This window comes from Lepidochelys kempii, chromosome 10, assembly GCF_965140265.1.
Source record: "Lepidochelys kempii isolate rLepKem1 chromosome 10, rLepKem1.hap2, whole genome shotgun sequence".
Classification (NCBI taxonomy): domain Eukaryota; kingdom Metazoa; phylum Chordata; order Testudines; family Cheloniidae; genus Lepidochelys; species Lepidochelys kempii.
In genome coordinates, this window is record NC_133265.1 from 74,926,690 (window position 1) to 74,941,636 (window position 14,947).

Consider the following 14,947-nt stretch of genomic DNA (forward strand, 5'->3'; position numbering starts at 1 on the left):
TCCCCCCCCCCCCCCTTGGTTTGCTTTGGTTTTTAAGTCTCGGGTCTTTTCAGCTCCAAACAAGGTGTAGCAAGACGCTCTTCCTTCTAAGGAATGAGATGAGAGACAAGGATCACTCAAAGACATCTCTCCTACCTTGGGTTTGGGTGGTTTTTTTTCTCTCTCTCTCTCTCTCTCTTAAAGGCGAGGCGCACATTCCTAATAGCTATGTACAAAGCTCTCCCTCAAACCCTGTCTGGGCAAAGTTAGAGTGAGTGTTCAGTTGTTGTCCCCCCCCCCCCCAAGGCTGAACGCTAATAACACACGGAAATCACTTCCCTTTAGGTTGGGGGAGATCTATTCCCTTCACCTTCCTTCTTTCTCCCCCCACCCCCCGAAGGCTGTAGCGTCCTTTTCTTTTATTTATCGATTTACTTTCTTTTCTTTTTTTTATCAGTTTGCACAATCGCTTAGCTAAACCCCCAGAAGGAGATTCTCGTTAATTACCCAACGCACCTCTCTTCAGGGGGGCAAACAGCGGTTTTTTGGGTTTGTTTGTTTAACCTGCAGAACTAAAGGAGAGGTAGAAAAAGAAGATGCAAGCGATTTGGGACCTTGAACAAGGCAAATATGGTTTGGGTATGTTTACTTATAGTTTCTTCTTCTTTCTCACTCTTTTTTTTTTAAATGTGTTGTGATCTTGTGTTTCTCTTAAGAAAACAATTGTTAGATAACTTGCCTATTAAACTAGTGTTTCTAAGGTTACGTGGGTTGCTCGAAAGGGGTGGCGGCGGGGGGGGGGAGAGGGAAGAGACCCAGTGTCTGCAATTACAGCACCATCAGTTATCACGTCCTTTAGTAAAAATAAACAAAACGACCCCAAATCAGATTCAAAAGCTAATATACAAACGCGCATCAAAGTCATTTCAAACAAGAGTGAAGGACGAATAGCCCTTCTGTGAAAGGGTACTTGGTTATAGTAACTGACTAATTCTACTTTGTTATAGTAATTGACTATTAGGGAGGGGGGGACTAAGTCTCTAACTTCAGTGCTACGGATTCTGCACGGACTTTTGTAATCGTGTGAAGCTGGCAGCGTTTTTTATTAATTCTTATTATTACTATTATTATTTATTATTATTTTGAGAAAGGTCGGTGTTGAATATGTTAGCGCTGAGAACCCGTCTCTCCCACCAGAAACAATTTCGGTTTTAAGCAAGTACAATGAGAAGAAGCAGGAATATATACTCACCATCGAAAGGTGCGGTTGGCAGCTGGTCTGCAGCTTTAAGGCAAATATTTATCCTTCTTTATGGCAAAAGGTGCAGATCTGACTTTAAGCAGCAAAACTGCTCTGTTCTGACAAAAGCGTGAGAGGCATGGCTTCTCATTTAAAAAAAAATCACAAACCAATCACCCCCCCCTCGTCCCCCCCGCTTAAAAATACCTATTCAACACAGGGCTTGGGAGAAACCCTGATGCAGAAATCTTACTGTCCGATCTAGGAGTGTCCAAGCCAATTAATTTTAAATCCTTAGGAATTAATCAGATTAAAATGCACAGAAGTTTCATTCTCGTATGTATACGTGAGCCAAAAGTCGTTTCCCTTTAAGAGATCCTTTTCTTTTAAAGTTGAATTTTAGGCAGATAAGAGACTTACACTAGGGGGCAGACAGATACTGTACTTGCTCCAATCTTAAGCAATTTTTTCCCCTCTCTCACAGCATATGCTCTGATTTAGCACTGTAAATTTTTCAGAGGACCCAACTCTGACAGCCCCTGGTGATTTTCAAAGTACCACAAGCCAGTGGTTAAAAATTGCATTGACTTGGAAGTTCAGAGGCACACAATAGGAGCCACTTTCCCTATTCATGGAACTTCAGTGTGGTGGAAGAGAAAAACACACACATACTATATTCAGGGAGAAGAGGAATTCATTGCATTCTGTTAGACTTAACTGCTTTCCACTGAGTTCAGAGTGAAACTCGGTATTTGTTCGATGCTGTATTCCTATTGCGATTTAATCTATAAAGAATTAGAGGACTATTAGGCAAGTTTCTGCCAGAAAAACAGATCTCCCCCTCTTTTCTAACGATTTACACGGAGGCTATCCCAAACTTTATTTTAGTAAACATAAATCTTTCCGCCCTCCGCTCATTAAAATAAATTTACATCTGCAGTAAAATGGCAGGAGGGATTTATTCTTTTTTGTAAACAATAATAAATAATAGAATAATAATGATTAATAATACCATCCTACTTTCGAAATATAACTGTGCTGTTATGACTTAGCTCTGATAAGGACATTTTAGAATCTTCCTCTATCAGCGATACACTCATTTTTCAAATATTATTCAGCAAAATTAGCTGCAGTTCATCATTATATTCATCTATTCCACATCAGCCTACATCGCAGGGGTGTTTTCAAATAAATAGCAAACTACCTAATAAATAGTTGTATTCTTGTATCCCTCGAAGAGCAAATAGTTAATCGGGGGTATTCTTCATTATGGTTTGAGTAATCCGAATATACTGGAGCTTTTAAGCATGCATAGGTAGATCAAATATTCAAACTATTCATAATGTGGACTCTGTTAAAAAAATAAACGCTCTTTCTGCACTTGTTAAGATGTTAATGTTTTTAGATGATGAATTATCCCTGTGTACTTTATAAGATTTGAGAGACGAAACCTTTTCCAAGACATGCCACATAAACTACATTCAACAACTATGTTTTATATTCTCAACCAAAAGGTGTGACCCCTAATGTCTGCGTTATTTGGAAATCATAAGGCAGCTCTCCACATTTTAACCGTAAAAGGTCCCTTCCCCCAACCCCTTTCTTTCTGTCTCCCCCTCGATTACTATTTAAGTTAAGGGTTTATATTGCTACATCATGATCAATTGGAATTCTACAGCCTGCCTTTGAAATTGACCAGGCGCGCATCTTTGTTGGTGGAATCTTATTATATTCCAGGTTTATAAACAGGACAGTGTCAAGTCTAGGTGCTTTTTACAACTTTCCAATCATCTCAGCACCTGCGGCTTTAGAGACATATATTATTTCTGCGGCAGAAGGGGTGTGCATGTGGCAACATGAAAAAGTGTGTGCGGAGGGGGAAAGCTGCTGCAATTAATCCTGAATATAGTTTTGTATGCATCTGTGTCCCCATGTTTCTACTTAGTTTGACTGTATGTGTATAAGTCCCCATCTCACACATGTGTTTATATGTATGTGTATATTTGTATAGAAGCAACTGTCTCCCTGTCCATTTATCTATGTATTTTAAAATTGATTTATATCTGTCCATGCGTTTGTCTGCTCTGGTGCTTGCCGCAGATATTCAATAGAAAATAAACTAACTATCTCTGTTATGGTGCTTAGTACCCAGGTTCAATAGGATATAAACAATTGCCCGTGTGTACTTAGATCGGTTACCTATTTAGAGTTGCTCCGTATATAGTACAGAGGTTGTGCTACCGAGTCACAATGCCACCGAATCCCTGTGTGTTATCAGTGAATTTCTGCTTAGCCTAAAACAAAAAGAATAAAGTTGAATAGCTAGAAATGTATTACGTTATGACCAAACCGCCTCGGTTTCTGATAAAAGAAAAGAAATTCATGTTCTGGAAAGCAGCATTGAATTTTTCCAACATAATGAATGTAAGATATGCTGTTCTTGATTAAATCATTGCTATTTCTGTAAACCCGGTGCAACTCAGAATAAATGTGTGGGTATGTGTTCACATATATAGATATTCAGACATGTGTGGTGTGTATTTGTATGCTAATTATTTCCAGTGTATGTTTGGGTGTTTGATGAAAAGAATGGTTCTCGAAATGCCAGAGCAGTCAAGAAACAATGAAGTCTATACTCAACTATTCTGTGATCAAGTACCATATTCACTGATGTCTCTGTCTATATACATTGATAGATGTATATCTAATATATATGTAGCATACATACAGACATTACACTAATGTGTATGGTATGAATACAGGTATCTCTACCTAGGGCTGCAGATACTGAAATTATAGTTTACAGCTAACTCCATTTTAGAGGGTTTTTTTTTAAAATGATGCTGAATAAGGGTCATGATCATGTCTTTTAACTGCAGCATCCGAGTGACACAGTTATCTTTTTGTCAGCATCCTCTCCGCGGATTGAGCAATTAAAAGTTAAATCTACATACCTGTGAAACTTTAACCCTAAAGGGAGAAGGTAGTCACTGAAGAATATCAATTCTGGAAGCCCTCCTTCCCCAATTTTTGATTTATAAGAATCGCATCCGATCAGCTTATTTAGCACAGTAGCTGTTATTTTTACCCTCCCCCCCCCGGGAAAAAAATCCATCAGGAATTTATTTTTATGACATTATCACCACAATGGGGAACAGGAAAATGTAATTTAACTCTCTTGCTTACAGGTGATGATATGATCAGATTTTTTTTCCTCGTGCCTGATCAAAGAGTTAATAAAGTCTGAGCGCTACAAAGACTATTTCAGTCTCATTTTGCCATGGATATTTATCTGGGTCTCCAGCCTTATTCCCCCCACACACACCCTTCCCATTCTTAGGAAAGATCCTGCAACTAAGGCAAAGTGAAAGTGCAAAGATATAATAACAATCATATTTTTTAAAAAAAAAAATCACCCCCACCCCCACCCCAGGCCTCCGTTCTAAGCTGTCCGCGAAGCGTTCTCCCTTTAGGACCGGGCAGCGCGCTTCGGCAGCCATGCCAGGCAGCGCAAGGCAGAGCGGCCCAATGAGAGGCGAGGGGAGGTCCGGGCGCTTTTGACCAGTCAAACACCGTCTGCTGCCTTATAAGGCGAGCGGTCGCCATGGTAACGTGTGCTAAGTTGCAGCAGTCGTGTCAAAGTTCACTATATAGAGAGCTCGGCGAGCTGATCGCAGGGAAAGCACTCACCACTCTGCCAGCCCCGCTCCTATACACCGCAGTCACTCCCTGCCCCCCCTTCTTAGCATATTTGATCACTTTGATTCGCAGTTCTTTTGCTTTTGCTTTTTTTTTTTTTGCTTTTTTTTTTTTTTTGCTTTTTTTTTTTTGCTGGGGGGGGGGGGGCTGATTGTCCCTCCTGTGCCTTTTCTCGTCTTGCCTTTTTTTTTTTTTTTTGCATGAAGAACGATGCAGTTTTCTAGGTTGTGATCCGTCTTTCCCTCCTCCTCTTCCTCCTCCTCCTCCTCGCTCTCCTCTTTTATCATTATCACTGGCTGAGCTCTAAGCTGGAGAGTTGACTCTTTCCCTTCACCTCCCCCTTCCCCCTCCCCCCCCCCTCCCCTCCACCCCATGTGTTGTGTGAACCAACTGCGCTAAGAGCCCCACTTGCAAAGAAGGAGACGCGGCACAAGGCAGCGAGCAGCGGCAGCAGCGGCAGCAGGAGGAGAAGAAGCAGCAGCAAAATAAAGAAAAGAAAAGAAAAGAAAAGAGAGAAAGAGAGAGCAGGAGAAAGAAGCAGCGGAAAGAAAGGGGCGGGGGGGGGGAAGCCAAGCTGATCTCGGTTGATGTTTCCACAACCTGGACTTCAAAAAACTACAGCGAAGCCCTCCGCTTTCTGCGCCCAGAAAAGTCTTTTCAGTTGTGCAATTTTTTTTTCCCCTTTGCAGCCTGTGTGTCATCTGTAACCTTTTCTCCATTCTTATTTTGATGGCTTTCCTGAATGGCTAACTGTGAGCTTCCCTGGACCTGGCCCCCCGACACTCGCCTCTCCTCCTTCAACTCCTCTGCAGCAGATCAGCTCTAAGAGAGGGAGAGAGGGAGATCTTTGAAGAGATTTTTTTCCTCTCTCTCTCTCTCTCTCTCTCTCCCCTACCCCTACCACCCCCTTACTTTTCTGTCTTTACGCCAGACAATCGACTCGCAATCTGCCCCCCCCAACACCCCTCGTTCTCCGCCTTCGCTGGCATTTTTTTCTGTCCCCCCATCCCCCCTTTTCTCCTTTTTTAAGGGGGAAAAAAAAAGAGGGAGAGAGAGAGAGAGAAACTGCTGCAAAGCTGATCTGAAAACCAATCAAACAAACTTTAAAAATAAAGGGGGGACAGGCAGTTTGGAAACGGTGTCCAATAGATATGGCAATGGTAGTTGGCGCGTGGCGAGACCCCCAGGACGATGTACCCGGAGCTCAGGGAACTCAGCCTGCTCAAGCCCCTCCAGTGCAAGGACCACCCGCTGGGGCCCCTCACACACCACAAACCCCGGGACAAGGAGGGCCCCCCAGCACTCCAGCCCAGACCAACCAGCCAAGCCAGCAGAGCCAAGGAGGAGACAAGCAGCAGCAGCAACAGCACATTGAGTGTGTGGTTTGTGGGGACAAGTCTAGTGGCAAACATTATGGCCAATTTACCTGCGAGGGTTGCAAGAGTTTCTTCAAGCGGAGTGTCCGGAGGAACCTGAGCTACACTTGCCGTGCCAACAGGAACTGTCCCATTGACCAGCACCACCGCAATCAGTGTCAGTACTGCCGGCTCAAAAAATGCCTCAAAGTTGGCATGAGACGGGAAGGTATTGGGATTTCATTTGTTTTCCAATTTTCAGTCACTGCATTTTGCTTTTCTGTTATCCCCCTCCCCCCCTTCAAACAAATCTGTTTCTTTTTAAGAAAGGGGGGAAAAAAGCCAAATCAACAATAAACAGTGAGTGAGAGAAACTTTCCCTTAATTCAGAAAGAGGTGTTGGGGGCTGGGGTGGGGTGGGGGGGGGGGCTTGCCTGCTTTCTCTGGCCCTCCTCATTGATGTGTGTGATTTGGCTGATGGAGGTTCATTGGAAGTGGATAGTTTAGGTTCAGCTGTTTAAGGAGGGAGATGGATCGTCTGAGGCGTGGTTACTTTTTTAATGTTTCCTCCTGCATGGGCAGCATTACACCCCCCTCCCCTTCCCCAATTCGTGTGTGTATGAATTTATAGATAGAGAGATGAATACCTACCCCCATCACCCATCCTTACACAGGAGGTTCGAATTACTGTAGCAATGGAGCTCGCATCCCTGCAGGGCTCTTCTGCATTCCACTGTGGATTCGCAGTCTGGTTTTTAAAAATAAACCCGTCTTTTTATTAATTATTAATTATTATTATTATTATTATTATTTATTTTCTTCCCCACCCACCCCCAGGAGAGACAGCGAGAATGTGGTAAAAGGGACGGGAGAGGGAGGAAAGAAATAAGTAGCTGAGGGGTTCCTGATCCGTGCAAATCGAGTCTTTGTGATATAAAATTAGACGAGAAATATGAGCCTCCAGTCTTGCAATGGCGTGTTCTGTGTCTGGACGCTGCTATGTAGGTTAAGGGTTAGGGGGCTCTGGACTGCCTGGCTTGTCTTTTGTGTGTCTACAGGAGTAACTAACCTTGGCATATGCTAAATAACAAATCTAAGCCACGCACATTTCAGCCACTCTCCCTTCCTTCTGCATCTCTGGCTATTATTCCCTTTCCCTCTCGCTGTCACCATGTAAATTTATTAACAAAATGAAAGGCCCACTTTCCATGAGCAGCTGATAAAGGTGCTTTTCAGTAATAACCCTCGCCCGTCGCCTGGCTGTAGCTACCCGTCTATGTGTTGCAGGGGAATTTTACCTTTTTAAAGGATTGTAGAATAGTCAATAAATGCTGTCTGGGACGAGCACTTTGGATTTCGAAAGGTGCCTGCGCCCTCCCCACGCTGCAGCCCTAAATCAATAAGCAATATCAGCTGTAATGAAGAGGAACCCCCCCCCACACACACACACACAGACGTTCGGTACATATGAGGAGGTGGGGGGGGGTTGAATTCTTGTGTGTTTAGGAACTGAGGATCCGTAGTGTCCTTAAAGCAGTTCAGAGCAGCAGCCTTGAGGCATGTACCCAGCGTTGCTTAGCTTTTATTGCTGCTTTTACTTTAATCAGGAACTGCAGAGCCCTGAACCAGACGCAGGCTGCACTCTGTCTGGAAAATGCATGTCGTCCCCCCCTCCCCACCCAGAAGCTGCCTTTACCCAGGGTCACACACAAAGTAGAACTTGATTGGAAAAGGATCGTAGCAATTCAGATATTAATTGCTGTAGTTTCTTCTTTATTTACTGCAGCCGTCCAGAGGGGCAGAATGCCACCCACACAGCCAACTCATGGTCAGTTCGCCTTGACAAATGGGGACCCTCTCAACTGCCATTCCTACCTATCCGGATATATCTCCCTTCTCCTGCGAGCAGAACCTTACCCAACCTCCCGCTTTGGCAGTCAATGCATGCAACCCAACAACATCATGGGCATCGAGAACATTTGTGAACTGGCAGCCAGGATGCTCTTCAGTGCGGTGGAGTGGGCCAGGAATATCCCCTTCTTCCCAGACCTCCAGATCACAGACCAGGTGGCCCTCCTCAGGCTGACCTGGAGCGAGTTATTTGTCCTCAATGCCGCCCAGTGCTCCATGCCCCTCCACGTAGCTCCTCTCCTGGCCGCTGCTGGCCTCCACGCTTCGCCGATGTCTGCTGACCGAGTGGTCGCCTTTATGGACCACATACGAATCTTCCAAGAGCAAGTAGAAAAACTGAAAGCATTGCATGTCGACTCTGCAGAATATAGCTGTTTAAAGGCCATAGTCCTCTTCACCTCAGGTAGGCAGCATTTATTTACACTCTTCCCACCCCCAGCCGCCCCCTTTGAAATCGGTTCACTCTGGCAAAGTGTAAGAAGCTGGAAACCCCACCAGAATCATTGCTACATGTGTCCTTTTAGAAAAATGGTATGTGTTTCTGGAAGGAAGGCCTGGCCTATAAGCACCCTTAGAGGGAGCCTTCAAATAGTTTTAACAATGGGGGGGGGGGACTTTTAAGCACCAATAAGGCATGTGAGCCTCTGCCTTCCCCAGTGAAAAGAATATTTGATTTAACAGTATAGCTCTGGCATTTAACGACACCAATCCGAACAGCAGCAAAAGCTGTCTGATGTTGTTAAAAGCAAGTCTTCCCATCCCTGAAAAAAAAGGATCATTTTATGGGCAACCACAAAACAACAACAACAAAAGCAGCCCTGTGATTTAAAAAGTGAATTAAAAAAAAAAAGTTAAGCGGTGAAAAGCTGAATTTAAAATACATTCGCTTCCATCCTATGAAATAAAATAAATCATATTTCCCAAAGAGCTGTCTCTGAGTGAAATAGAATATGGCAAGGAGCAGTGCTGTGTCGTTTAATGGAAGGGGGGAAGTTTGTAGTTACACACAGCAGGAGTGGTATGGTCCAAAGTAAGTAGCGGTTTGTAAAAGATAATTCTCCAGTACATACATCGTAATAATATGAAAAAGTAACAGGAAAGGATTCTTAGCTGGGGCTTACAAATTTAATTCTATGGTTACACAGCTATTTCTCTGGAAGGAAATAATCAAAGCAGTAAGGTGTTTCTTAGATAATTAAAAGTGGAAAATACGTGCCAACTTTTCCTGCATATAAATAGTATATGAGTTATAAAACAATCATTGAATGCATTGTGAAATCTAATTAACTTGCACCGTAGTTTAACCTGTGTGCGTAATAGACTTGATTTTAACTCTGGAGGCTATATATATAGAGAGAGATGTATGTATATGTATATATATTTAAATACATGCTTTCTAATTTGGGCACTACATTAGTCGAGGCTGCTAACTTTAAGGCGCAGCCGGTGACCCACTATCTTGGACCTCTAGAAGTTTTGGATTAAGGTGGTTTTGTTTTCTTAAATGATTTCTTTTGTAACTAATTTGAAAGCTTGGGAAAGTGGCCACGTGATAAACATATGAATGGAAGCAGGACTTGTAAAATAATTACTCATCCAAGTTTTTTAAAGCCTGATATCAGGAAACAGAAGAAAAAAAAATGTCGTTTCTGTGCAGTGGGGGGAGGAGGACTCACAATCCATTCCTTGTTGTGTTAAAGGGGGTCTGGGGAACCAAGTCATTTTCTGGACTTTGTCCAGGTTCTGGGTCGTGACCTAAACTTCCTTTTATATATTATTGCTTTGCAAGTAAAACTTTTTTAAAAAAAGAAATTACTTGTGCTAAAGTCCTTAGGTGATCAATTAGCAGGGAGCATCTAGCCGTAGGAAAAGCAGAATGTACCGTTTGTTTGTGGGATGGTTATTTTATTTTCCTGTCATTTTTCAAGGATGCATTTTATTCCTCGCTCAAATTTTCAGCTCGGATTTCCCCCACCCCCCGCACACACACTCCCCAAAACAACCCTGATGAGTTTATTTCAAATGCTGGATTTCTAAAGAGCACTTCTTTAGCCTTTCAAGAAAACAATCGTCCGACACTGTCGTAACTGTTAAATTTATTACTATTTGCAAAATGTGAGGCCTGGCATGCAAATTGCCTCCCAACTAGATAAAGGTTTCTGTTATCTGATTTTTGTGGAAATACACACATGCAAATATAGGGTTATGCATGCAGCTTCTCAGATGCCCCAATAACGCTCAATGATGTAAAACAGACACTCACATAGATGTATATGATGTTTGCGTTTTTATTTGTTCCCCTCTTTTTTTTTTCTTTATTGAAAATCTGGGTCCTAATGACTCGCAGAATATGCATGTGTTAGCCCTATGCCAAAGAAGCCACAGAGAGGTCAGGTCACACCCTGTGCTCTTTCAGAACAGACGTCTCTGATTTAAAGGGAACTGATTGTATTTTAGCGTATCAGAAAAATGTCCAGACCATATCAGTGAGTTTTCGTCTTGTAGAGGATTTGGGTGTAAAAGAAAAGAAAAAGAAAAAGTGAGAAAAAGAAAAAGAAAGTGGGGAGGACAGCTCAAACGAACAGAGAGATCACAGTTTGCATGGCTGCCTCTGAATAGGCTAAACTGACAAGATCAGTTTTAAAGGGCCACTTAAATCAGTTTCAAAGACTGAAGAAAAACGCGTTGTCTTCTTTGGGGGAGAATCTGTTGCTGGATCTGGGGCGCCCTTATGCTTTGCTGGGCCAGTTTTTATTATTAATTATTATTGCTAATAATTATCATTCCTTCTAGCCATATGATGAGACTCTTCCCAATTATTTTCCGAGTGGGAAAGAAATAGTGGCTTATTCCCCGCACGCTTTTCAACCTTTGCAAATTAATAATAAATAATAATAAAAAAATGACACTTTCCCAGCATCTCAGTATCAACACCTAGGCCAGTAGTGCAATCAAACCCTCAGATCTTAAAGCTGTGTTTAATTCTAGAGCAGACCCCTCCGGAAGGTGGAATGTATATATTCACCTTTTGCTAAAAACGTGCTTAGCTCTGAGGGCGACATGATCAACCACTATCTACGCCTAATTTTACCAGGTTTTTTTTTAAAAAAAAAACAATCTTCTTTAAACTGATTGTTTTCTTTTTTTGTTTTTTTTTTGTTTTTTTTAACCTTTCTTCCAGATGCCTGTGGTCTCTCTGATGTAGCCCATGTTGAAAGTTTACAGGAGAAGTCACAGTGTGCTTTGGAAGAATACGTTAGGAGCCAGTATCCCAACCAACCAACGCGATTCGGGAAGTTACTACTACGTCTTCCCTCCCTGCGCACTGTCTCATCTTCTGTCATAGAGCAATTGTTTTTCGTCCGTTTGGTAGGTAAAACCCCAATAGAAACCCTAATCAGGGATATGTTACTGTCTGGCAGCAGTTTTAACTGGCCTTATATGTCCATTCAATAAAATATTGGAGAAAAAAATTAAAATATATATATATATTGAGAAGGGAGATGAAAGAGAGGGAAAGGAAAGCAAATGACATTTGGGTTCTGGTGGTTGCTTATATTTCCTTCTGCTAAGGATGTTACAAGTTTGCTAAAAGAAGACAGGGGAAAAATAATGGACTGTGAATTTAAAAAAAAAAAAGACTCTCAAATGAACTTTTACAGAATGCATTAAAAACTCCCGTGTCATTAAGAGAAAAAAACTTGCTACTTGTCATTTCTTTTGTTTAAAAAATAAAGGGGAAAGAAAAGTAAAAGAAAAAAAGAAAGAAGGAAGGAAATACATTAGGGTTGGTTTTTCTTTTTTCTTTTCTTTTTCTTTTCTTTTGTGGGGTAAACTTTTTAAAGAAAAATATCTCGCTGAAAGTGCTTTTAAAGGAAATTTGGAGAAAATTAGCAATGGAAAAAAGTAAGTCTTTTTTTTTTCCAAATTATTAATTGTCCTATGTGTCTATGTACCTATAGTTGTTCTTTTTTGTATTTTTCTGGTTTCAAACCAGGTTATTCTGTGGTTCTATAATAATTTTTGATATAATCTTGGCTTCTTTAAAAAAAGTGTATCCTTAAAATATACGTTCTGAAAGAATTAAAACTGAGTCCATGAAAGTATCATAGGAATAAAGGAAAAGAAAAGGAAAAAACCCCTCAACAACACAATGATGGAAGCGCACTTAGAGGTGGTGACCCAAAATTTAGCTTGAAGCTGAGAGAGAGAGCTATAATTATATAGGCCCGAATGAACCACATGTCACTTAACTACCCCAAAAAACTAGGTTTTTGATATTTTCAGACAGAAAATGAACTGTGGGGATTTATTGTAGGTAGAATGAATTGTGTCCAAGACACATTATGGTTTTGATTAAAAAAACAAAAACTAAAAACTAAAAACAAAAAAAAAACAAAAAAAACAAAGTGAACTTTTGTAATTTGGATTGGGTTCCACATAGTTCTTCATGAATTGTTATTAAACTCCTCTATCTGTTTGTATATTTGCAAGCCCTTTGTATTATAATAATTGTTGATATTTTCCCTTTTTAAAAAAATATCATTGAAATCAGCATGACAAAATAACACTGTTGGCACTTATAGATAACGTGATTGATTCAGTATCTTAGAGTTTACAGTTTTGTGTTTAAAAAAACTGAAGGTTTTTTTTTTAAGTGCAACATTTCTGTATACTGTAAAAGTTATAATAACTGAACTGTTTGGTCGAGTCTTTGTGTGTTATATTCCAAGGAAAATTGAAAGTATTCAGAAATTAAAATATTATTTGATATCTGAAACTTGTTTGGCTGTCATAAATGTCTTTCAGAAACCACATTACTTCTCTATAGTTTGTAGTCATATAAATCCATAGGCAATTGATTTGTTTACTTGTCACAATAAGTTTGTAGCAGACTTATAGTAGTGTATTTACCTGTTTAATTCGGGAGTGGGGTTGGGGGACTTAAATTCATGGTTTATCTTTGGTTTAGGAAGTACTATATTGAAATGGTAAACCATTGCCCCCCATTCATCTAATCCTCCTGTTAATTAAAAATGGATTTTCTAGAGAAGGCTCTTATTTTTGTCACACTTAAGTGCCTGCATAGGAAAGGTATTGTTGTGAAAAAGTATTAGAATTCTGAAGATCAGTATCTATTTTATGATCAGAATGGGAGGAAAAATCTTTTGTAAATTTCTGACATACATGCACAAGATCACTGGAGCAAGGTAATAGCAGTATTGTAAATACAGGTCAGTTGTTTGCAATGAGTTTTCTTTAAGCATGTGTGATTTTTTATAATACTCTGTAACTGCCATCTATCGTTGTCATTGAGAGGTCTTCAAATTGAGTGACTTAGCTTGTAGGACTGAGGAGACTGTTTTTAATGTGTATATATAATAGCAAGTGGGTTTAAAAAAAATTGGTCAGTGAAAGCATGGCCAGAGATTCGCAACATATTTTACATTTGGGATATGTGAATGTATATGTACCTCTGCTTACAAACATACATCTGCAGGGCCCTATATTGCAATCCTCCCGCAGGCAAAGGTCCCATTCAGGTCAGTGGGAATTTTGTCTGCGTAAGTGCTGCAGGATCGGATGCACAATTTGTGTATTTAATACTCACTATCCCTTATCATCGCAAATAAAATTTGAAGGAAGGAAAGACACGAAGCAGGGTGCTCTGATTTTGAAAGCGGTTGCTTTCTTTTTTCTGTGCATGTGTGAGTGTGTGTGTCCCGTCCCCCACCTATGGTCTACAGCAGATGCTTTGTATATGAAAGCTTGCAATTCTGTCCTTGTGTGAGGCTTCCCACCCCCTCTACCACAAGTTACTACACCATGTTGTGGTTTAAAAAAAAAAAAAAAAAGCAAGAGAGATAATTCTGTAAAGTCGATTAAACCCTGATCTTCCGCCCAGTTAGACCCATCTGTGGAGGGGTGGGGGGGGGAATGATATATATAATTGTGAATTTGAGCAGTTTTACACCCGAACCACGGCTGATTTTATATATATAAATTGCGTGTGTGTGCGTGTGTTACTGAAGGGGATTGCTGACCTCTGGATTTAGCTTTTTCTATTGCAAGTGCTCTCCATGTGAGTGAGTGTGTGTGAAGTTTTTATTCCAGCTAAGACCACAGGATCTTTACTTGTTTGTTTTGTGTTAGTTTATTGTAAGCAACCGTTTGCTGTACATTGTTATTGGCATTAAATTATAATTTATGATTTTCAAATCAAAAGACATTCCCTGGTTGTTGTTTTTTTATGTTTGAAAACCTGTAAGCTATCTATAGAGATCTCTGTTTTTGCAGCTAGCTTTGGTTCACAAAAAATAAGAGTAAACAGAAAATGCATAGGGTTAAACAAAAAAACCCATGTATATATGTTTGGAATGCTCAGAGGAGGATTTGTTTAGGGACTTGCATTAGGTTTAAGTTTATAGCATTTAAAGAAAGTTTTTCTTTTCATGCTGAGTTAGAACAAAAGACCTATCCAACGACTGAGTTGGACAAAAGAGGAGGGCTGGGAATGAGAGGCTTGTTCTATGTGAAATTGACGAGATCTTTTTTTTAAAAAAAAAAGCTGTTAAACATGGCGACTCTTTCCTCTTAAGTGTCTATTCCCCCCCCCCCTTTTGCGGGGTTTTTTATCTGATCTGAATTCGCTGTTTCTGCCACCTCCACCAGTGCTTGGGATGGAAGGGAAACAAACAGCCCAACGCGAACCACAATAGTAAAAGCAAAGAGGCGATCGCTTGCTTTTAAGACACTTTAAAAC

General features: G+C 40.8%; 1 protein-coding gene and 1 long non-coding RNA gene across 25 annotated transcripts in view; one reads left to right on the forward strand and one right to left on the reverse strand.

The window, feature by feature from the left end:
• The window catches only part of LOC140895064 (uncharacterized), a 131,882-nt gene extending 130,493 nt beyond the window's left edge, over positions 1-1,389 (reverse strand). For 12 of the 22 annotated variants that reach the window (XR_012154076.1, XR_012154080.1, XR_012154077.1 and 9 more), the window contains exon 1: positions 1,232-1,388. This is a non-coding gene — a long non-coding RNA (uncharacterized lncRNA). Of the gene's footprint in view, positions 1-1,231 lie in introns of all 22 variants that reach the window. The other 10 variants (XR_012154065.1, XR_012154085.1, XR_012154075.1 and 7 more) reach the window with 4 other exon arrangements.
• Positions 76-14,409, forward strand: NR2F2 (nuclear receptor subfamily 2 group F member 2). 3 transcript variants are annotated; one of them, XM_073304246.1, is made up of 3 exons: positions 76-618; positions 8,060-8,587; positions 11,366-14,409. In XM_073304246.1, the coding sequence occupies exons 1-3, from the start codon at positions 576-578 to the stop codon at positions 11,638-11,640; spliced, it is 846 nt and encodes a 281-aa protein (XP_073160347.1). In that variant the 5' UTR covers positions 76-575; the 3' UTR covers positions 11,641-14,409. The 3 variants fall into 3 exon arrangements, with proteins under 3 accessions (XP_073160347.1, XP_073160345.1, XP_073160346.1); XM_073304244.1 differs by lacking the exon at positions 76-618 and adding an exon at positions 5,054-6,502 and having other exon boundaries at positions 8,039-8,587; XM_073304245.1 differs by lacking the exon at positions 76-618 and adding an exon at positions 5,057-6,502.
• Positions 14,410-14,947: the final 538 nt, after the last annotated feature.